The sequence below is a fragment of the Urocitellus parryii genome, chromosome 9 (assembly GCF_045843805.1).
Source record: "Urocitellus parryii isolate mUroPar1 chromosome 9, mUroPar1.hap1, whole genome shotgun sequence".
NCBI lineage: Eukaryota > Metazoa > Chordata > Mammalia > Rodentia > Sciuridae > Urocitellus > Urocitellus parryii.
In genome coordinates, this window is record NC_135539.1 from 29,841,131 (window position 1) to 29,864,798 (window position 23,668).

Sequence of the window (23,668 nt, forward strand, 5' to 3'; positions counted from 1 at the left end):
TTAGCCCAGGGACGTGGTGAGTGGTCTTTGATACCCTGGAATGGAACTTTTTCTTACAAAAGTCCAAAGTGAGACTCTAGGATTCTGGCAGAAAACCAGGGTGGATTTTGAAAACCTCGGAGAGACACAAGTGCTAGAATAGATACCTGGTAGAACACGTAGGTAATGCCAGGTAATAGTGTTTAAGGAAATTGGAAAGTCGCCACAGTACACTCACTCCCTTATGATGGGAGTGTCTAAGTCTGTGCTTCTTTATTCTCCAACTGAAGCCTCATTCGCACTCAAGAGCGTAGGCTGAGTGAATCCATTCATGGAGCAATTCAAGAGCTACAAGATTCTGATTGCGGGGTTGCTCTTTCTGGTTTGCGTGAGTACTTCCTTCACCTCTGATTCCTCTCATTGCTGGCTCATTTCTTCTTTCCCTATGCAAACTCCAGTTTGGATTGTAAGAGAGAGGATGGAGAGGAGAGCTCAAAGTTTTGACCTCGATCTCGTGGGATTCTAGAAAGAGTAAATGTAGGGTGGAAAATGAGTTTAAGGAAGAAGGTGAGCAGATTGGATCCTGAGCGCCACTAGGGAATCTAAAACAAATTCAGAATGTAATGTCAAAAAGCTCGTTCCAGGGCTGGGGTTGTAGCTCAGTGGTAGAGCACTTGCCTTGCATTTGTGAGGCACTGGGTTTGATTTTCAGCACCACATAAAAATGAATAAATAAGGCTATTGTGTTCATCTACAACTAAAAAAAAATTAAAAATGAAGGATGGTTCCACTGCCCTTCAAAGAAGCCAATAACTCAAGAAACAGAGTGACAGGGAAGGCCCTACAGGCAACAAGTCAGCAAGTTGGAAACCAGAGTCTTAACCAGACTTAACCAGTCTTAAGGACTCTGGTCCTTAAGAGCCATCTTGCTCAAGGGACACAAGCACAATGCTTACATAGGGATTTGGAGGAGGTATACTTGTAGTCTCAGAGAGATGGGTGAGAGCCAGATGTGGTCATAAATTTCTAGGTCGTCTGCTTTTCCGACACACATGGCACTGCTATCTGAAGGTCACCGAATACTCTGGGTCTTTTAGAGACCCAGAAAAAATACTATCAGCAAGTCCCTTTTTCCAGGAATAGGTAGCTACCTTGCAATTAATCCTTAAGATACAGAACAGGGGAGAAGAGCAAGAGGCGATTATATTTCTGCCAGAGAACAATTTTAACTTATTAGGTGGATTCAATCTGAGGTAGCATGGACATCAAGTAGAAAAAGAATCATCACACATCATTCAACTGTGTGATCTCCAAAATTAGTCATTTTAAAAGTCAACTAAACTGAGGTAGGGGGATCACAATTTTTTAAAAAATATTCATTTTTTTAGTTGCAGTTGAACATAATACCTTTATTTTATTCATTTATTTTTATGTGGTGCTGAGGATCGAACCCAGGGCCTCGCATGTGCTAGGCAAGCACCCTACCGCTGAGCCACAACCCTAGCCCAGGAGGATCACAATTTTAAGGACAGCTTCAGCAACTTAGTGAGGCCCTAAGCAACTTGGCAAAACCCTGTGTCAAAATTAAAATAATAAATAAATTAAAAGTGCTGGAGGTGTTGCTCAATGAGTAAGCGCCTCTAGGTTCAATCCCTGGTACCAAAAAAGAAAAGTAAAAGGAAAAAAAAAATCAACTGAAACCGAGAGCAGCCAGAAGGTTTTTTTGGGTTTCCTCTCAGGTGTAAGAAGTTATTATGGGGAAATCCCAATGGAGAGAAAAGAAAAGCAATTCATGGTGTTCATAGTTTTCTCACCTTCCAAAAGTTTTTTATTTTTCTTTCTGCCTCAGTGTAAAAGAAAGAGATAGAAGTCTATGGTGTTCAGTTCTGCTTTTTATCAGAGAGAAAGAGGCAGGGATTAAAAAAAAAATTCCTGACTAGAGAAAAAGCAAGTGAGCAATTGAATGGAGTGACATTTTATTGCTGAGAAACCTGGGAAAGGCCAGAAGCCATGAAACCTTCCATTTCCCTGTCTGTCCGTCAGTTAACACTAAGCTTTGGATGAACTCTAAACTCATGCTGTGGCACTCAATAAACAGTAGGATATTTTGCCTGGAAATAGAGATTTCTGACTTTTCTTAGAAAGTGGATGATCTTCAGTATGGCTTGACAAGTCAGTCTTCATCCTAAAACCAATGAAAGAGTTAAATAGAAAAATCCTAGTACCTTAATAATAGTTCTGAAGAAGGTGTCCATTTCATTTCCAGAGTAACCTTGTTCATGTGAGAGGGTGAGTGAGACTTCTTTGGGTCTCAGCCAGAACTTTCTACCTTGTAAAAGTAGTTAAGCTACAACACAGATAAAAATATGCATAAAATTTTAAATTCTCAATAAAAGTCAAAGATACCACACCTGTGTGATCTCGATCCAAGTTGAGAAATGGAAATTTCCATCACCCTCAGAAGCCTTCTCTCATGCCCCGCTCCCTGTTACTCCCACCCTCACTTCTTTCCAAGGTAGCCAATACCTTGACTTAAGATAATATATTTAAATTTTGCCTGACTTTGAATTTTTTAGAAAAGTAATCACACTATGTACTTGTTTATGTGTACCTTCTTTTGAGAAATGTCTATTGAGATCATTAGCTCTTTATCGGGGGTTGGGGTACTGGGATTGAATCAGGAGCACTTAACCACTGAGTCATATCCCGGCCCTTTTTATTTTTTATTTTGAGAATGGATCTCACTAAATTTCTTAGGACCTTACCAAGTTGTGAGGCTGACTATAAACTTGCAATCCTCCTGCCTCAGCCTCCTGAGCTGCTGGGATTATAGGTGTGCGCCACCACGCCCAGCAATTTGCTCTTTTTTTTTTTTTTTTGGTACTGGGGATTGAGCTCAGGGGTATTCAACACATCCCAGCCCTATTTTGTATTTTATTTAGAGATAGAGTCTCACTCAGTTGCTTAGTGCTTCACAGTTGCTGAGGCTGGCTTTGAATTTGCGATTCTCCTATCTCAATCACCCAAATCTCTGGGATTACAGGCATGCACCACCGTGCCTGGCCAATTTGCTCAATTTTTAAAAAGATTTTTTCTTGTTGTTCCTTGTATATTCTCAATGTTAGTAATAGTTTGCTCATATCTTCTCTCATTCTCCAGATTGTCTCTTCCCTCTGTTGATTGTTTCCTGTGTTGTGCAGAGGTTTCTTAATTTAATATAATTCCATTTGTCTATTTTCTGCTTTGGTTGCCTTACTTGGGGATATCCCCTCCCCCCCCACCACACACACACAAAAATCTCTGCCTACCTCAATATCTTAATTTATTTCTGTTATGTTTTCTTTTAGTAGTTTTATAGTTTCTGGTCTTCCATGTAGGACTTTGATCCATTTTGATGGTTTTTTGTTGTTGTTGTTGTTGTTTTATTTTTTTTTTTATATATATATGGTGAGAGAGAGGATCCAGTTTTATTCTTCTGCATTTGGAAATCCAGTTTTCCCAGTACTGTTTATAGAGACTGTTCTTTCTTCAATGTATGTTTCTGGCACCTTTGCCAAAGATCAGTTGGCTGTAGGTGAGTGGGTCGATTTCTGGGTTCTCCATGTGTCAGCTTTTATGCCCATATCATGCTTCACTGGTTACTTCAACATTGTAATATGCTTTGAGGTCAGGTATTGTGAGGTCTCTGGCTTCATTCTCTTTGCTCAAAATTACTTTGGTGTTTGGGGTCTTTTACAATTCCACATGAGTTTTCAGACTTTTTTTCAATTTCTGTGAAGAGCCATTGGTATTCTCATGGGGATTATATTGCATCTGTAAATCGATTTGAGCAGTCTAAACATGTTTACAACATTAATTCTTCCAATCCATGAACTTGGGATGTCTTTGCATTCTTATTTACTCATTGTGGTATCTTCCTCAGTTTCTTTTATCATTGTCTTATAATTTGAATTGTATGGTCATTCACTTTCTTAGTTAAATTTATTTCTAGAAATTTTATTATTTTTTGTGACAATTATAAATGTGATCACTTTTCTGATTTCTTTATTGGCAAGTTTATTGTTGGTGCTTAAAAATGGTGTTGATTTTTCTATAATAATTTTGTGTGTCTTTGACTTTACTGAGTGAGTTTCAAATCTAACAATTTTTTGGTGGAGTCTTTAGGTTTTTCTACATATATTATATTGTTCTTTGCCACCACGTCTGCTGTGAGAATTCAGCAACCAGACTATTCACATTCCAGAAAATGTTGGTATGACTCTGAAGGGATGGGCCACAGAGGAAAGTACCTTTTATTACATTTAAGTAGTTTATTTCTTCTTCTGTTTTACTTGGAGTTTTAACTATGAATGGATGCTGACAAATGAGAGGCCATTTCAGCATCTATTTGTAAATTCACATGGGCTATTTCTTTTTTCATCTTTAGATTTTGATATAGTACATTGCATTGATAGATTTCCTGATATTGAACCACCTTTGTGTTTCTGAAATAAAAGCTACTGGAATAAACTATGTTATCCATTTGTTTTACTGCTGTATTTTATTTAGAATTTTCATATCTGTAAATGAACATGAGATAGGGTTGCTGTTGATATCAAGAGCAGGTGGTAAAATAAAATGAATCAGGGAGTTCCTATCTTTTTATGGTCTGCAGTTCCAGTTGGTTGCACCAATTTTTACTCTATAAGCAATCTCTGAGCATTCTCAGGGACCTCCATCTATTAATATCATGTGCGGTCACATTTAGGCTAACTCTGTGGGTATGTGATAGCGTCTCATTGTGGTTTTCATTTACAGTTACCTAATTATTTAGAATTTCTGGATGTTGTCTTTTGCAAAGGATCAGTTCAAGCTTTTGCTTGTTTTTCTATCAAGTTGTCTGTTTTGTTTCTAAATCATAGAATTTCTTTATATATGCTGGTTCTTAGTGCTTTGTTAGCTGTATGTTGCAAATATCTTCTTCCTCACAGTGATTTATTTCTTTCATTTGTAATAATATCTTTAATAAACCATTTAATAACATTGTCAGTTATCAAAATGTTCTGTGGTGGTTAGTGCTCTTTTGTATTATGTTTAGTTTTCTTCATCTAAAACATGTGAACGTAGTCTCTGTAAGTGCATGTGACCAAATGACAGAGATGGGAGATGGGAAGCAAACCTCGGATCAGCAAGCTTTCCTTTTTTTTTTTTTTTTTTTTAAAGAGAGAGAGAATTTTTTAATATTTATTTTTTAGTTTTCGGCGGACACAACACCTTTGTATGTGGCGCTGAGGATCGAACCCAGGCCGCACGCATGCCAGGCGAGCACACTACCGCTTGAGCCACATCCCCAGCCTGGCAATCTTTCTTTTATTCTGCAGCAAAGTCAATCCATCAGGCATAGGATGACTCATTTTCTGGGTACAGAAAATAGCCCCAGGGTTACAGAAGGAGTCTGGGTTTTATAGTTTACAATGAGGGTGAATTAATCATTGGAGATGCGGATGTGCAGTTTGGACAGTGAGAGACCTCATTGTGCGGGTTGAAATTTTAACTGAGGAAGGCAGTTGTAAATCCTTTGAAACTCCTTGTCATTTGGAAAATCTTGGTGTTCACTGCTTATCTTCCTTCCTCTGGACTCATTTTCCACCTGGTGCTTCACTATTTGTTTTTCTCCCTCCAGGACTCATCTGCAGTGGGGAAGGGTTAAAGTCCAGGGCCCAGAATTCGGCATTTGCCTCCTTCCTTGAGGACCCATTGGAGTTGGCAAGGGGCAAATATTTGCTTTTGGTGGAGATGCTGGGGTGAATCTGGGAAGGGATGAAAGTTTGCTTTTTTCCTTTCTGTTGGCCCATTGCTAACAGAAAGGATGTTCTGGGAGAGGTTTAAGGTTTGGCTAATTTCCCCTCCCTCCTCCCGAGTCACACTGTCCCTTCATTTTTTCTGAGGAGCTGTCTTGTATACATATTATTTTCCATAACCCTTCAGTCTCCTATTTGTCACCTAAAAATATTCATAGGTTTCTGTCTTTCATGTTTGTTCTTTTATCTACTTAGAGTGACTATTTGTAAATACTCTATTCTCTTATTCTGTTTGTCTATTCATGTACCACTTATTAATTATTAATGCTTTATGGTAAGACTTTTTAATGAAACTTTTAATTTCACTGATAAATAGCAAGTCTTAATATTTGGTAGAATAAGTTTTTGAGTTTACTGTCCTTTAAAAATGTCTTTCTCAGACTTCTCTCTCTGTCTCTGTCTCTTTCTGTCTGGGTCTCTTCTACCTCCATTTTTCACTTATAAGGGCCCTTATATTTATACTAGACCCACTCAGGTAAACCCAGATAAATTTGCACTCTCAAATCACCTGATGAGCAACTTTAAATCTCCGTTGACATGAAATCTAACAAATTCATGGTGAATGGATATTCCCAGAAACAGGAATAGCCAAGACTTTTTTTTTTTTTTTTTTTAATGGTACTGGGGATTGAACCCAAGGGTGCTCTGGCCTTTTTTATTTTATATTTTGAGACAGGGTCTCACTAACTTTCCAGACTGGCCTTGAATTTGTGATCCCTCTGCTTCAGTCTGCTGAGTCACTGGGATTACCAGTCTGTGCCACCATGCCTGCAACTCATCTTCTTGGATCTTGAGACAATGCAGTACAATTTAACACAAGGCACATCTATAAATAAATGCCCAGGTTAGGAGACAATGGGAAGGAGAACAGCAAGTTCCTTACCCTGTGCCTCATGACACATAGCTGCACGATTAGCCTCCCAATATAATTGCTCTGAGCTCGTACTCCTAATTCCAGGATAACTTCACATTAACAGTCTTTACCACAGATTGGAATTGAGATGTGTTGGTAAATTGCCTTTTTACTGAGATCCCCTTGCTGAAATGGAAGGGATATTGATGGATATTGGTGGGTGAATATCTGATACACAGATACCTCAATTCCCTTCCTCCACCACCAGCCCTGTGGTGTAAAACATGGCCTCTCTCCATGGCTCTTCTCATTTGGAACTTGCACTTCTCTGGAATGTATTTGTGACTTGTAATGCCAGTGAGATCTGGGACCCTGGAGGAGACTCCTTTTCATAGCAAACACTGTGCCTCACTTGGAAATAATCTGCAGTATCTCTCTTATTTTGCCAGCCCATACCTGACCTGTGCCTTTCTAGAATTTCCTGCCTTTCCAGTGGTTTCTGAGGGTCAGTCTCTTCAGCTGAGCCCAATTGGAGAGGGAGTTCACTGAGGGGATGGTCTCACCTTGTTCTTCCATAATCCTCAAGAAAATTGAGTAAAGGGTTTGCCCACCTTGACTTTCAACTAGAAATGTAGGTTGGAGGTGGGAATTGTGGAAAGAGGGGAAAGGAGAGGAAGGTCACTGAGAATACCAGGCTCTGGGGAGGAAGCAGGGTTTATGAAGAGTGAGGAAATCAGAGATCTGAGGGTTGGGTCCAGGCTGGCCCATAACTCAGGGAGCAGGTGGATATTGGGAGAGAGTTGGCAGTGGATGGAATAAGAAGGCTAAGGGAAGGAGACAGTTGAACTAACTTCACTTTTGCAACATAAGATGCTTCTTTTGAATAAAGATGGTGGTGACTTGAATGCCAGTCTTATGAGAGTCAGGCAGTATGATGCAGGTAGGGAGAAGCCCTGGGTCCTACCTGGCAGAGGGGACTGAGCTTTGGTGAATGGAAATCTCCTTCCAGTAAGAAAATGAGAGAAGTAGAAACCACCAACAGATTCCTCTTTCTCTCCCCACAGGTGTTCTATTTCAAGATGTCCTGGACTGACAACATCATCTATCGGGCTCCAGGACCCTGGCCTGTCTCTAAATATGTCTCCAACTCTGTGGAATCACCCTCCCTCTTGGACTGTCTCCCCCAGGAGCTCTCCAACCTGACCCACCTTCTATACTGGCCTCTGACTCCAGGAGATGGGGGGGACTTTTTAGCCTCCACCAGCCCCATGACCTCCACCTACCACCTGAGGGGTCCTGCTCAGGACACCTATGCCCTGGGAGGCTACCTGGAGGTTGTCCTTGTGGCCAGGGACCACCAAGGCAGGCCCAAGACCCATGGTGGGGATCTGTTTCAGGCAAGATTGCTGGGTCCAGAATTGAGAGCAGGGGTCCCCGGGGATGTCCAGGATCTGGAGAATGGCACATACCTATTGTCCTTCCCTCTGCTCTGGGCTGGGAGGGCCCAGGTGCAGGTGCGGCTGATCCACTCCAGTGAGGCCGTTGGGGTTCTGCGCAGAATCTGGAAAGAGAAGAGGGCCACTGTTAATTTTAAGGGGTATTTCCAGGGCAGTTCTGGTGTTAAAGAGACTGTGATTTGCAATGTTGACCCTCACTCAACTGGAGCCAAAGGGCATACCTGCCAGTACAGGGATGTGGTTTCTGGTGAGCTCTGGTTCTGTGCTCAACCCCCTACTCTGCCCTGCAACTCTTTGGTTGCTCACTCAGGCGGGAGTTTCCTGAAGGTGACCACACCACGTGATGACGCCCTGCTGGCAGGGTAAGAAACCCAGAATCTGGGATATGGATTCCAACCTTAAGCCTCATCTTTCCTTCCCAAACTCACTCCACCACTTCTACCGCTTGCACCCCTCAGCAATTATTTCTACTCAATTCCAACATGAGCTCTTTGGGCAACTACCAAGTGACAGACATTGCTAGACAGATATATAGTACATGGTCAGGCTGTATCTTCAGAGAGGATTTTGATTGATCTTAGATTTGAAGTTCTATGAGGACTTCTCTAGATAAGAGGCAAAGTATTAAATACAACACAACTTATCTCAGGGTAAAAGTAGCTGAAGTGCTTCATTTATTTATCTAGGCCCTTGCTTTCATTTCTGTTTCAACCCAAGAGTTCATTACTGTAGATATTTAGTAGATTTTTAAATTATTTTCAGCAAAATATGTTGTGAATACCTAGGTGTGCCATTCTTTTTCATGAGTTTGGGTGGCATCTTTGACATTGGTTTCTTCAATTTCTTTTAGAGTTTATTTCCTTTTTTGTAGTTTCATGATTCAGAACACTTAACACCATCTATTTCAGTCTTCCTTTTATTGTGTAAAAATGATCAGGGATATGAATTTCCCTCTGAGTACAGCTTTAGCTGTATTCTCCAAAGTTTTACATATGGAGGCTTCATTTTTATTGTGTTTTACATATTTTATAATTTCTACAGTTGTTACCTCTTTAATTCATGAGTTATTTACAAATTACTTTTAAAGTTTTTGGGTAATTTGTAAATGATTTGTGAATTATTAACTTTTAAATTTTTTGAATTTTGAGAGTTTAGGGTTGAAATACCCCTAAAATTAAAAATACCCCCTAAAATTAAAAATCTACTAAATATCTGCACATGTCTTTAATCACAGTGACTCCTGCTTTTTCTTTGGATGCCACATTTCACTGAAAGTAATTTACATTCTGTATTTTTCCAGAAAGAATTCTCACCCTATTTAATCTAACTTGTTAAGTTTTAAATTCTCAACTTATATATCTTCACTAATATTTTGTGTCTGTTTAATCTAATAGCTTCAGACATAAATGTATTATATTGTGTTTGTAGATTTATAGATTATGATCAGCTTCCTCTCTCTCTTTGTGGTGTTAGAGATTGAACCCAGGGCCTCTTGCATGCTAGGCATATGCTCTATCACTGAGCTATACCTCAGCCCCAATGATATGTCTTTATAACACAGCAGTTTTCACTTTATAAATTTCAAGGCAATGCTATTCTGGATATTTGTCTGGTTTTTTTTATGTTATTGGTAAATTGATTTGGGATCAGGAAAATACTATTATGGTGTCACAAAGAAAAATATAGTTAAATTGGGCTACATAGAAATCAAATACTTCTCCCTTACAAAAAGTAACTTAATTAAGTCAAACTAAAATCTGGGAGATGATATCTATAACACATTTAATTGATATAATAACATTAGTACTAGGAGTAAGTAAAGAAATATTACAAAGCAATAAGAAATATTATATAGCCCAATAGAGCAATAAGGAAAAATATAAATAAGAAATCATAGAAGAAAGATTTGAATAGTGAATAAAAAATATATACTCATCCTCATAATCAATGAGGGAAATTTACAATGAAACAAGATATAATATGTTTTTTTTGGGGTTCCTTTTAATTTTTTAAAATTTTGAGTCAGGTTCTTGCTAAGTTGCTTAGGGCCACACTAAGTTGCTGATGCTGGTGTTGAACTTGAAATCTTCCTGCCCCAGCCTCTCAAGTTGCTGGGATTATAGGCATGCACCACCACACTTGACTCCCAAATATAATGTCTTTAATTTTTATATGGACAAAACCTTTTAATCTGGAAAAACAAAGAGTGATGAGGATGGGTAGTGATTGAAAATCTCATATCCACTGGTAGGGGTGTTAATACCATTAGTTAGTTACACCATTACTAAATCTTGAAAACATGAGTAATGATATATACATATTATAGCTAAAGTTTTAAAACTAGCAAACAATTCCAATTAGTATTTTGAATTCATAAACATGTATCAACTGTATCAAATATGGATGAGAATATAAATACTGAATTCATAATAGTGACTTCATCTTTTTGAGGAACAGTATGAAAGAGGGCAGGAGCATGGAGGGTGTGCTTGAGGAACCTGTAATGATTAATCTATTAATTTTTAACCATTGATTGTGAATAACTATAGACCCACAAGAAGTTGCAAAAAGAATACATTGAATCATCTGACCCTCTGGCCCAATTTCCCCCAATGGCAACATTTCATATATGAAGAACAAAATCAAAACAGAAAATAAGCTTTGATACAATTTTGTTAACCAGACCACAAAATCATTCAGTTTCCGTTGACTGGTTCATGTAGGGGTGTGTGTGTGTGTGTGTGTGTGTGTTTCTCTACAAATTCACCTTACGTATAGATTGGTGTAACCACCATTACAATCAAGATTCAGAAATGTTCTCCACCAAAAGGAAACCCCTCTGCTCTTCCTTCTAGGCTCTCCCACTCCCCAGTGCCTGTTCTTATCACCTGGTAACTCTTTTCTGTTCTCTATCTCTACAGTTTTGTCATTTCTAGATGGTTCTATAAGTGGAATCAGACAGTAATGCAGTCATTTGAGATTTTTTTCCACAAACACAGAGTTCTCTAGACCCATCCATGCTGTTGCATCTATTGATAATTCATTCCTTTTTCTTGCCACGGTGTACGTTTGTTTAGCCATTTGCCCATTGAAGGACACTGGGGCGTTTCCAGATTTTAACTATCATAATAAAGCTTCTATGAATATTTATATACAGGTTATTTTATTTTAAAAAAAGATTCTTTTGTCATATCTGTGGAACAAAATGCCTGAGTGCAGTTTCTTGGTTGTGCAATTGGTAGATGTTTAGTTTTACAAGAAACTGCCAAACTATTTGCCAGAGTGGCTGTACCATTTTATATTCCCACCAGCCATGTTTAAGAGACCCAGTCTCTCTGGGTCCTCTCCTGCATTTAGCATTAGTATTTTAACATTTTAGTTATTGATCAATTTCTTTTTAAAGAAAGATTGGATTCATGTCTGGCAAAATGTTAATATCTAATAGATCTATATGTTATGTACACAATAAAGACATTTTTTAATGATGCATAGAAGAGGGTAAAGGAGCCTGATGGAGTTATAGCTACAGAAGGAGGTAATAATGGGATGGGTATGGTGGTGCACAACTGTGATACCATTATCTTGGGAGGCTGAGGCTGGAAGATCCAAAGTTTAAAGCCATCCTTTAAAGGCACTGAGCAACTCAGCAAGACTCTGTCTCAAAACAAAAAATAAAAATAAAAATAAAAATAAAAATAAAAAAAGGGCTGGGGATGTGGCTCAGTGGTTAAGCACCCCTGGGTTCAGTTCTTGGTACTAAAAAGAAAAGAAAACAACAACAACAACAACAACAACAACAAAATAATAATGGAAGACTGGAGCTGTTTTAACTTTTTGTTTAAACATTAAAAAAATCAAATTTAGTGAAGTTTCATTTACATGCAATGAAATAACCATGTTTCTAATGTGCAAGTCAATGTGTTTTGTGATTGCCAAGACAGTCAAGCTAGAGAATATTTTCCCCTAAAGTTCTCTTGCACCCCTTCACTGTCAATTTCTTTCCTGTACTAACCTCCAGTCCCAGGCAACCAAATAGACTTCTGACAGTAAATATGGGTTTTGCCTTTTGTAGAATTGCATAAAACCAGATCACACAGTATACAGTCTTGTATCTGCCTTTGGGTCTGTGAAATGTTTCTGAGACTCATCTCTGCGGTTGTATATCAGTATATTTTCCTTCCTATTGCTGAAAGTCTTGTCTCTTATGGAGGTAGCAGCATTTGTTCGCCCTTTCACCTCTCGGTGAACATCTGAGTCATTTCCAGTTTGGGCCATTATAAAAAGACTGCTGTGAACATTGAGGTATGAGGTGTTTTTTTCTTCTTCTTCTTTTTTTGTGGTGCTGGGGATTGAACCCAGTGACTTGTGCATGAGAGGCAGGCACTCTACCCATTGAGCTACCTCCCCAGCCCTGAGGTATGAGAGTTTTGTAGACAAATATTTTCATACTAGGTAAACAACTATAGATCCAGCTTTTAAATTCACAAACATTATTTTTTAGAACAGTTTTAGATTAACAGAGAAACTGAGAAGATAGCGTGAAGTTCCAGTGTTTCATTTCCTGCATAGTATCTCTTCTGATTCACATCTTACATGAATGTAGTACATCTGTTTCAATTCATGAACCTGTGGTGAGGCATTATTAACATTACAGTCCATTGTTTATTTAGATTTGCCTAGATTTTTAACTAATGTCTTTTATTTCTTATTGGAGATCCCATTCAAGTTCCCACATTACATTCAGGCTTATCTTGGTTGTAACAGTCTTTCTGACTTTGTCTTTGATGACCTTGAGTTTTGGAGAAGTACTGATCAATTATCTTGTGGGATTCCCCCTCTATGGAAATATATCTGATGTCTCTTGCTTATGATCAGACTGGGATTGTGTATTTTAGGAAGGAAGATTGTGGAAGTAAATTATATTTCCATCAGGTGACATCACAGGTACACAGTATGAATGTGCCCATTGGTGTTAACCTTGTTTGCCTGGCCAAGGGGATTTTTGTTAGGTTTCTGCACTGTAAAGCAACCCCCCCCACCTCCTTTGAACTTTGGAAATCAGTAGGCACAACCCAACTCAAAGAGTGGAGAGGTTTGACTCCAATGTCTGAGTGTTCATGTAAGAACAATGAAAAATTCTTCTGCTCTCTGTCCTTCCAGAATTCAGTGCCAGGAAGTGATTTTGTCCTTCCAGAATTTAGTGCCAGGAAGTGATCCCTGGCATTCTGTGTATTTCTATTTATAGAAAAAGAAAACTCTGTGATCTGGCTTGGTTGTCTTTCCTCACCTTGACTATTAGTAAGCCAAGAGTCCAATGAGTAGATGAAATGCAGAAAGTCCCTCCCGAGACTCCTGATAATGGTCCCAAATTATAAATGTGCTAATTATACTGGAATGTTCTCATTCCTTTTTTGAATTAGAGGGGAAAAGACAAGTCAATCATCAAATCCCTTTAGCAACTCCAGATTTCACTAGGTGGCCTTCCCACAAAGCTCTCTCTCTCTCTCTGTTTCTCCAGCAAAGTGACTGACAAGCTGCTACCTCAGGGTGTTGCTCCAATTCTGATCAGACCAGCAACCACAGAAAACATCAGTCGGGGTGAGTGGGGCTGAGTCATGCTGGGAGTGGAGGGTGATGATGGACCTATATGGGTTTTGTTCCTTGACCAAGAGGCTAGCCTCTCCCTTCCAGGGCGGTGGAGTACAGGGGTTAGCAGCACGGACTGTGACACCAGGCTTCTTGGATTCACATGCTATCCCTGCCAGTCACTGTTTTTCTGATTTCAAACCACTTCATTGAGGTGTGGATTGACATACTAAAAGCTGTGTACAACCCAATGCGTTTAGCCATAAACACACCCCATGAAACCATCACCACAATCTGTGCCATGAACATACTCAACTTCTAGCAGTTATACTTTAAGATTGTGATGGGACTGATGAAGAGAAGATCGAGAGTAAATTAGACTTTAAAATCTTACTTTGTGACCGAGGAGCTCAATTTTTATTCTGCAATTTTAGGAATATACAAAACACTGAGGATGTGTTTTTCATCTATTGTTCTATATAGATTACTAAAATGGGGCAGGGAATTGAGTGCCATTTCATGCCCTGTTTATCTAGAGATGTTCTATAGTAAAGGAAAATATATGCTTTAATACCCTCCTGAAAATATGATGTATTTTTTAAAATTTTATTTATTTATATATTTATTTGGTCTTGGGGATTGAACTCAGGGGCACTTAACCACTGAGCCACTTCCCCAGTCCTATTTTGTATTTTATTTAGAGACAGGGTCTCACTGAGTTACATAGCGCCTTGCTGTTGCTAAGTCTGGCTTTGCACTTGAGATCCTCCTCCCTCAGGATCTTTCTCCAGAGCTGCTGGGATTACAGGCGTGTGTGTGCCACCAAGCCAGGCATATTTTAATTAAATACTCTATACATGTTAAAAAATATATTCATTACCTTCCAAAATTTCCTCCTGCCACTTGTGTTTATTATTACTGTTATGGTGTATGTAACACTTGGCATAAGATTTTTCCCTCCCAGCAAATTTTCATTCTGCAATACAGTATTGTTCACTATACACTTGGGGTTGTAGAGTAGATCTCTTGGACTTATTCATCCTGTAAAACTGAAACTTTGTCTCTTTTCTCCATCATGTTCCTACTTTCTCTTCACCTACGCCCATGGCAACCATCATTCTGCAGTCTGCCTCTTGAGTCTCATAGTTTAGATCCCTTATGTCATTGAAGCCAGTGGTCTTTGACCTTCTTTGGCCTATTTCACTTAGCACAACATCTCTGGAGATCAACCACGTTTTCACAAATGGCAGGGTTTCATTCCTTTTCTTTTTGCTTTTTCATTTTCCTAGCTATACCAAGGAAAAATGGACAAATGAAATGCATGTTTTTAAAGCATACAATGTGATGATGTGGTATAGGTACACGTTAAGAAGCAATCACCCACAATTGAGTCAATTGGCCCATCCATTGTCTCTCATAGTTTACCTGGTTGTTTTATTTTTATTATTTTTAGTGTGATATGGACAACATAACACTTAATCTCTTAGCAAATTTCAAGTATATAATACAGATAATTATGAATTACTGTCACCATGCTATACATTAGAATGTATTGATCTTATAAATGCAAGTTTGTACGTTTTGAACCAAATCTTCCATTTTGCCCTTTCCCCAAGTCCCTGGCAACCTTCATTCTACTCTATTTTTAAAATTCATTTTTAGGTTCCATATAGGTAAGATCATATGGTATTTGTCTTTCTCTGCCTGGCTTCTTTGTTTTTTTGTGTGTCGGGGGACACAGGGAATTCAGCCAAGGGGCATTTTTCACTGAACTATATCCCCAACCCTTTTATTATTATTTTTTAAAATTTTGAAACAGGGTCTTACTAAACTACTTAGGGTCTTGCTAAATTGCCGAGGTTGGCCTTGATCTTGCAAGCCACCTATCTCATCCTCCCAAGTTGCTGGGTTTACAGGTGTGCACCACCAGGCCCAACTGTCTGGCTTATCTCCCTTAGTATAATTCCCTTCAAGTTCATCTATGTTGTCCTAAAGAGCAGAATGTCCTTTCTTAAGAATGAATACTATTACTCTTTGTGTATGTCCTGTTTTCTTTACCCATTGATCCATTGCTAGACACTCAGTTATTTCCGTGTCTTAGATATTGTGAATAATGCTCCAATGAATGTGAAACTGTGGATAATCTTTTTTGAGATCCTGATTTCACTTCCTTTTAGTATATACCCAGGAGTGGTATTGTTGCATCACATAGGAGTTCTGTTCATTATTTTTTGAACTGCCAATCATTGATCTTGATCACATATTGCTTAACATTTCATGTCCTACTAGTGTCCCTACTCTCACCAGATATAAGAATGGTATGTCATAGGTTTTGTCAAAGAGTAATGAAAAAATACATGTAAAGCACACAGAAGAGTACCTGACATCTTCTAGATGTTAATGTTGGTTCTTTTTTGTTTTTTATTCTGTTCTGCTTTTCTCCTTCCTATAGTGCAATCCCCACAGACCAAGTGCCGCCCTGGCCTTCTGGCCCCAAAGCCCTCTGGCTTCTACCACCAAGATGTATGGCATTCCCTGTCCTGCTCTGGCCAGTCCTTCCCCACTGTTGACAGCATCCTGGGCTGCCTGGCTGGCCACATCGTGCACATGATGGGGGACTCCACGCTTCGGCAGTGGTGGGAATATCTACGTGACACAGTGCCCTGTGAGTGACACATGGGGACTCATGAAGAAACAGGTGACCAGAGAGGGATTTGAAGGAAACTGTGGTGCTTGGTGGAGAGGTGGGCAGGATGCTGGGTGCTCCTGAAAGGCGAGTGAATGAGGAGAGCAGAGTTACCACTGGGATGCCTTTCTGGTTTAGTTACCATGGAACTCAAATGAGAGCACCAACCTTTCAAATAACAGTGTGTGGTGATTCCAAGGGTCCTCATTTAATTTCTAAGTAAAATCCTCAGTGAGTCTCTCAAAGATTATTAAAGTGAGAAAAACACAAAGTTCACACATTTGCTGGGAGGAGTACTAGGGTTTGAACTCAGGGGCAATCAACCACTGAGCCACATTGCCAGTCCTATTTTGTATTTTATTGAGAGACAGGGTCTCACTGAATACCTTTGCACCTTGCTTTTGCTGAGGCTGGCTTTGAACTTGAGAACCTCTTTCCTTAGCCTTACAAACCACTGGGAATTATAGGCATGGGCCACCCAGCCCGGCCACAAAGTTCAAAATTTTATCTCACCCACCACCCTGCACTTCAATTTTTTTTTCTTGCTGTTGTTGGATTCTTTGCTGATCTTGCACAGTCACTTGGTAGAGATAGTGGTTCCCTTAGCACCTAAGGAGGCAGTGACTTCACTGAATGTGTCTTGTCCCCACCAAAATTAGAGGAACCCAATCCCAAACCTTCCATTTTTCTAAATAGTCAAGATTAATGGAAAACAGTATCACAAGACTTCTGAATACCTTCCTGCCATTTTTGAAAACAAAAGCAAATACTCAGCAACCAGTACCTACTTCAGATATATTATAAATCGCAGGGCCTAGATTCTAACTGAGTGGCAGAGCACTTTCCTAGTATGTGCAGGGCCTGAGGTTCTATTCCCAGCATCACACACACACACACACACACACACACACACACACACACACACATGTTTTGATTTACAGTCCTTCAGATGTCTGATAAATAGGAAGATATAATAGAAAAGCTAGCCAGAATGTCTGTCATACTGGGACCACTGTTCAATAGCCGTGACCCTTATAAATTTGATCACAAAATTGTCATCAGGCTAATTGTAGCACTTGTTGACCATGGTTTTGAGGAACGTCCACCTAATATTATAGCCAATCTCAGAAAGGAAGCTCGGACGCTTTCTTGGTATCCTGCAAAGTTTAGAAATTAGCCACATTGTCATTGTAGTCACCAAGTCCAATTTGAGGTTCCCTTTTATTTTAAACAGTGAATTGGACTGGGCACAGTGGTACACACCTGTGATTCCAGGTACTAGGGAGGCTGAAGCAAGAGGATAATAAGTTCAAGGCCAGGATGGACAATCTAGCGAGATCCTGTCTCAAAATAATTTAAAATTGAGAAGGGGCAGGGAATATAGCTCAGTGGTAGAGTACTTGCCCAGCTTGCGGGAAGCCCTGGGTTCAGTCCCCAGCACTGCAGAAAACACAACAAAACAGCTAGTTGAGGTCTAACTGACAAACCATGAGTGGCAGATATTTAAATTTTGACATACATTCACACTCATGGAACAACCTTCATAAATGAGATAATTAGCATATTCATCATGCAGAAAAGTGTCCTCAACTGATAAAACATTGGAAATCTGTCCTAGGGGTACACCTGTAATTCCAGAGATTAGGGGATTGAGGCAGGAGCACCACGAGATCCTAGGCAAATATGTGAGACCCTGTCTCCAAATATAACATAAAAAGGGCTGGAATTGGGCTGGGGTTGTGGCTCAGTGGCAGATAGCTTGCCTCGAACATGAGAGGCACTGTGTTTGATCCTCAGCACCACATAAAAATAGATAAACAAAATAAAGATATTGTGTCCATGTATAACTAAGATTTGTGTGGAGATGCTAGATTCCCTTTATCCATATTGCATTCAGGGCAACAATTCAAATTTTGAAAATGTTGATTGGGCACCTGAAATAGAAGCTCACTAAGGATCAGATCTTAGACAAAATCTGAAGAGGTGGCAACGAATCCCCAGGGAAGGTCAGTGGTAAAGAGAGTGCGGCTGTTTTGTGTTGGGGGACAGGCTGTGGCCTCTGCCCTGCAGACACCCTGAGACTGCCCTGGAGGGGCCCAGGCTGGGAAGGAAAGCAAGCCTCTCCCTGCTGCTGGATGACCCCCTGGCAGCCTTGCGAGGCAGGCGAGGCCAGCAGGATCTTGGAGGGCCAGCAGGGTCTTGGGGGGCCGGGGAGTGGGCAGGAGAGTGTGGTCCCGCAATGGACACCGGAGCCGGAGGTCAGGGCCCTTTGCGCTGGTTCATGCGCGGGGCCAAGGGCCCTCACCCCATCCGGACAAGGCCCACAATGGCATTATCTGCCCTGGAAGGTAAGCAAAGCCCAGAGGATGCGGGTGGGCCGGCCCTTGGCCCTCTGGTGGTGGTCTTCATTCTACCAAAGAGAGAAAAGGCAGAGGAGCACAGGCACGTGACCAATAGGAGGTGGCCTCTGACCTTTGCAAAAGCTGTTTGTAGAAGACCTGGGTTTGCTTTGCATGTGTGAGGCACTGGGTTCAAGCCTTGGACCCCATGAAAACAAATAAACAAAATAAAGGCATTGTGTCCACTTACAATTAAAAAACAAAATTTAAAAATCAAGTTTCTCCCCAACCTTTGAAAACCTTTGCTACACCTGGACATTCTAGTTGTAGAGGTTGCTGAGCTATGAGGCAGAAAATAACGTCTTGAAATGCCCATTTGTTTTAAAAATATCCAACAAGAAGTGTCTTCTGGAAGTGACTGTCACACCTCTAGGAGCGACACTTGACCACATTTGTTCAGTAGGTTAGAGGACATGGAGAAGACTGTGACCTTGAGAAGAAGGTCCTGTGCCAGACTGGTTATGTGTAAAAGATATTTTTCCTATTATAACCATTGTTTTGTGTATGCCTTTTATTCCTCAATCTGTATATACAGTTGACAAAGCTAAGTACTTTTTTGATTGGGCACCTGAAATAGAAGCTAGCCCTAGATGTTCTAAAGTGCTTGATGTATGTTAAAAGTAGAAGTGGCAAAATATAATGCATTTTATAAATTTCTTTGTTAAAATTCTTATGAAATGTTTTGGGGGGCAATAGCCAAACCCCTGTTGGGTAATACACGTGGCATCCTAGTTCTCCAGAGCATCATGCCAGTGTGCTTAATGAGGCAAGAGTATCCTTATGTCTGTGCGTTTTGTTTTACTTTGCTGTGTACATACTGTATTTAAAGGGCAAATAAGTCCTAATCAATATCTAGTCTTTCTAGATGTTAAAGTGCTTGGCAGTGTGTGACAAAAGTAGAATTAGTGAACAAATGTTGTATGTTTCTATGTTAAAATTTTTAGGAAAGAATGTCTTCGGATAAGGATTAGTGAAGGGTGCTCCTATTTTGAAGACATCTTCAAGGTAGAACTATTGTTTCGTATGTGTAGTTTATGCAACACTGTCCTGTACATAGTGGACACGTTGAGTCCTTACCTGAAATATCTAGTCTGTCTAGGTATTTTAGAGGTCCCAATGTATGTGAAATGTAGAGTTAGTAAAATAACATTTTGTAAATATCTTTTTGCCAAAATTCATATGGAATATAGTCTTTTGGGAATGGTGGCTGTTAAGCCACCTCTGTGAGCAGTATAGTACCGTGTGTCCTTGTTCAGTGATGTGGAGGAGGTGAGAGGGAAGCGAGTGCAAACGGTAATATGTTAGTGTGTTTATACCTGGACATTTTCAGGCATCAGTTTCCTGTATGTATGGTGCATTTTGTTTGGCTGTGTATGTGGTGTATATAATGGGCAAATGAGTCCCAATTTTGCAACATTTAGTTTTAGATATTAAAGAGTTCTCCAGTGCATGAAGAAGTAGTAAAATTAGCATGTTTGTTACATTTTGTGTTTAAATTCATGGGAAAACTTGACTTCAGTAAATGACTGCTGGGTATGATTTGTTCAACCATCTCTAAGCATTACATATGCATGTACTTGTCCACTGAACTGGGAGTAGACAGAAAAAAGGGAGGAGGGAAAGGGTCAGGAACGATATGGTCATACTAGAAGATACATCAAATTATAACCATTACTACGTGTGCAATTTATTTACACTGATGTGTGCATAGTGGACACATTCTTATGTGGAATATCTAATCCTTCTATATCTTTAATAGTGCTTGATATGTTTTAAAGTAGAAGTTAAAATAAAACTTTTTGTAAATAGCTTTTTAAAAAGTGCACAAAGTATGTTAAAAGTAGAGACAGTAAATAAAACATATTATAGTTTAAAAGAAAAAGAAAAGTAGATTCTAGGGATAGAATTTGGGGAATTCTTTTATTTATAAAGTGCAGGGAAAATAAGAAGCCAATAATTAGGGACAAGGATTGACCAGAAAGGTAGAAACAAGGGGACAGTATATTATTACAGAAGGAAAAAGGGAAGAACATTTCTGGAAGAGGTTGGCCAGCAGAGGAAAGTCAAATGCCATAGAGAGTGTTGATACTGTTAGGGAGAGCTTTTGGAGTTGAGGAACAGAATGCTTGTGTCTGATAAAGCAAGCAGGTGGGAGCTAGAAGTTTTATTTGTAAAATAACATGGCACACGGTTATATGTTAACTTATGGAAACTTCTCTCTCATCCTCCCAACAGCCCTGAAACCAGTGGATCTACATTCCACATATCAGGTGGGGCCCCTGATGGCCGTGGAGACCACTCGGGGCATAGTGCTGCACTGGCGAGCCCACAGCTGGCCCCTGCGCTCCCGACGCACACCAGTGGCCTCCCTACACTCTGTTGCCAAGGAGCTGGAGGGCCTGGCCGGGGGCCCCCACACTGTGGTGGTGCTGGGCCTGGGAGCCCACTTCACCACCTTCCCTCCATCCATCTTTGCCAGACGACTGGCAGGGATTCGAGCAGCTGTGATGGCCCTGCTGGAGCGGGAACCCAGTACCCTTGTGGTCATCAAACTGGCCAACACTGGCTATAAGTCTGTGTATGGCAGTGACTGGTTCACCCTGCACATGAACCGGCTCCTGAGAGCTGCCTTTGCTGGGCTCCGTGTGGCCTTTGTGGATGCTTGGGAAATGACCTCTAGCCTGGCCCTGCCTGATAACATCCACCCAAGGAAGCTCATTGTAAGCAATGAAGTGAACTTGCTCCTCTCCTTCATCTGTCCCACCTGAGAGCTACTGAGGGTCCTGGCAGTGTGCTGATGGAGAGCCTGCAGCTCAGCCACAGGAAATGTGAGAAGCAGTGAAGGGACCCAGAATGAGGAACGATTCAGAGGAGATTAGTTACTCCAAGAATGGCCACATGCATTAAAGACTGGTGACATTTTGGTGACTGTCCTCTCGTACAGTTCTCTGTGCAATGCACAAATAAATACGCATTACATGAATGAGATGATATTTCACATGCTGTCTTTTCAGTTCCTTTTTTTTGGAAATTTTTATTGATTTAATTGTACATTATGCAGTTTTGTAAGGGGTAATACAGAGATCCCTTATATCCTGTACTTAGTTTCTACCAATGTAACCATCTTGTCAAAATGGGGTACATTATTGGGATATTAACATTAAAATCAACATTCTTATTTAGATTTTCTCAGTATTATTGTCCTCAATTGTGTGTCTGTGTCTTGTTTTTTTGTTTTTTGTTTTTTGCAGTGCTGGGGATTGACTACAGGGCCTCGTGCATGCTGGGCAAGTGCTCCACCACTGAGGCTATATGTCTAGCTCCTATTTCGTTCATTTGTATGTATTTATTTTATGCAACATTATCACATATACTGATTTCTGGTTAATTCTTTAACAGTTGTTTTGTAGCTTTACAAAGGAAAGATGACAGAGCCCAGGGTTTGTCCAAAGTGGCAATCAGGAGAGTCTCCAAAAAACTAGGGTCTCAAAGGACTTTATCCTCAGACTGAGGTGATCCAACAAGAAATCCCCAGGACCAAAGAGCACAAAGAAGTGAACCATTGCAAAACTTGGTAAATGGAAGGGTAGGGGAAGCATCCACTAAGAATTGATAGCCATACACTGTCTTCACTCTGGTTTTTAGCCTGACTTGACACTATATGGGTGGCTCAAAAATTCTCTAGGGCTGGGGATATAGCTCAGTTGGTAGAGTGCTTGCCTTGCATACACAAGGCCCTGGGTTCAATCCCCAGCTACACAACACACACACACACTGACCAGGTTGTATGTCTAGCCTCGTATACCTCCAGATCACCTGAATACAACAACTGTGATTTCTGGAGAAACTGACATTTTTAAGATTGCAGAAAATTTTCTGCAGAGAACATAATAAGGAAAAAGAGCTGCAGACATTCAGCAATCATGAAACACACCAGTTACAACACAGCAAGAGTGAGAAACAGCAGGAAAAAAGTCAGACGAACCCAATCTACAAAACTCCCAGATATTAGATCAACTAGAAAAAATATGAAATTAGTATCTTTAAACACATTGAATTAATCAAAAAGAGGTTTTTACCAATATGAGTAAAAAAGAACTCTTAAAATAAAAACTAGAATAATTATAATAAAAATGAAGAGCATATTTAAAGGTAGGCTGGACAGAGGCAGAGAGAGAATTAGTGAATTGGGAGCAAGAATGTAAGAAAATTTTCAGTTTCATCCAAGAAAGGAAAAACATGGATGGAAAATGTGAAATAGATGTTAGATGTGATAGAAATCCAAAGGGATCAATTGGGGTTGAGAGCAGACAGAGAGGGAGAGAGAGAGGGAGACACAGAGAGACAGAGAGAAAGGGGGTTGGGGAGGGAGAGATTGATTTATTCTTCTTATTGTAACATCAACATCAGTCCTACTGGATTAGGGCCCCATCCATACAACCTCATGGAGTGAATTCTTAGAACTGTATGCTTCCTTGGCATCCATGTTGAATATAAGTAAAGCTTTCTCATACCAGAAGCGGTGCTTAGTTACCCTTGACACACTTTCCAGTTTTCCACCTCCTCCGAGTTCTACACTGTGGTTCATCCAGATATCTGCCTTTAAAAATCTCCTGGTGGGGACACCTCCCTATGCAAACTACTTGATGCAAACTACTTGTTTGACCCCATACCTCCCATTTCCTGCAGTGACTACCTCCCAGTCACAGTGTCACCCCCCCCCCCACTCTGTAACTTGTGCCTTCTTGCGCCTAAGCCACTAGTTAGAATTATTCATGGGAAATTTCCCTGGGTAATGTCCTGGACCACAAAGAAGGCTTCAGTCCACAGGTCCCTTGCTTTCTGTCTCTTACCTGCTGGGTGCACCT

General features: G+C 40.2%; 1 protein-coding gene across 1 annotated transcript; it reads left to right on the plus strand.

Annotated features, from left to right (window-relative positions):
• Positions 1 to 310: 310 nt before the first annotated feature.
• LOC144256838 (NXPE family member 3-like) lies at positions 311 to 21,568 on the plus strand. The gene is made up of 5 exons (XM_077802447.1): positions 311 to 367; positions 7,737 to 8,491; positions 13,648 to 13,727; positions 16,168 to 16,380; positions 21,036 to 21,568. Exons 1-5 carry the CDS (start codon positions 311 to 313, stop codon positions 21,566 to 21,568), a joined length of 1,638 nt encoding a protein of 545 aa, XP_077658573.1.
• Positions 21,569 to 23,668: the final 2,100 nt, after the last annotated feature.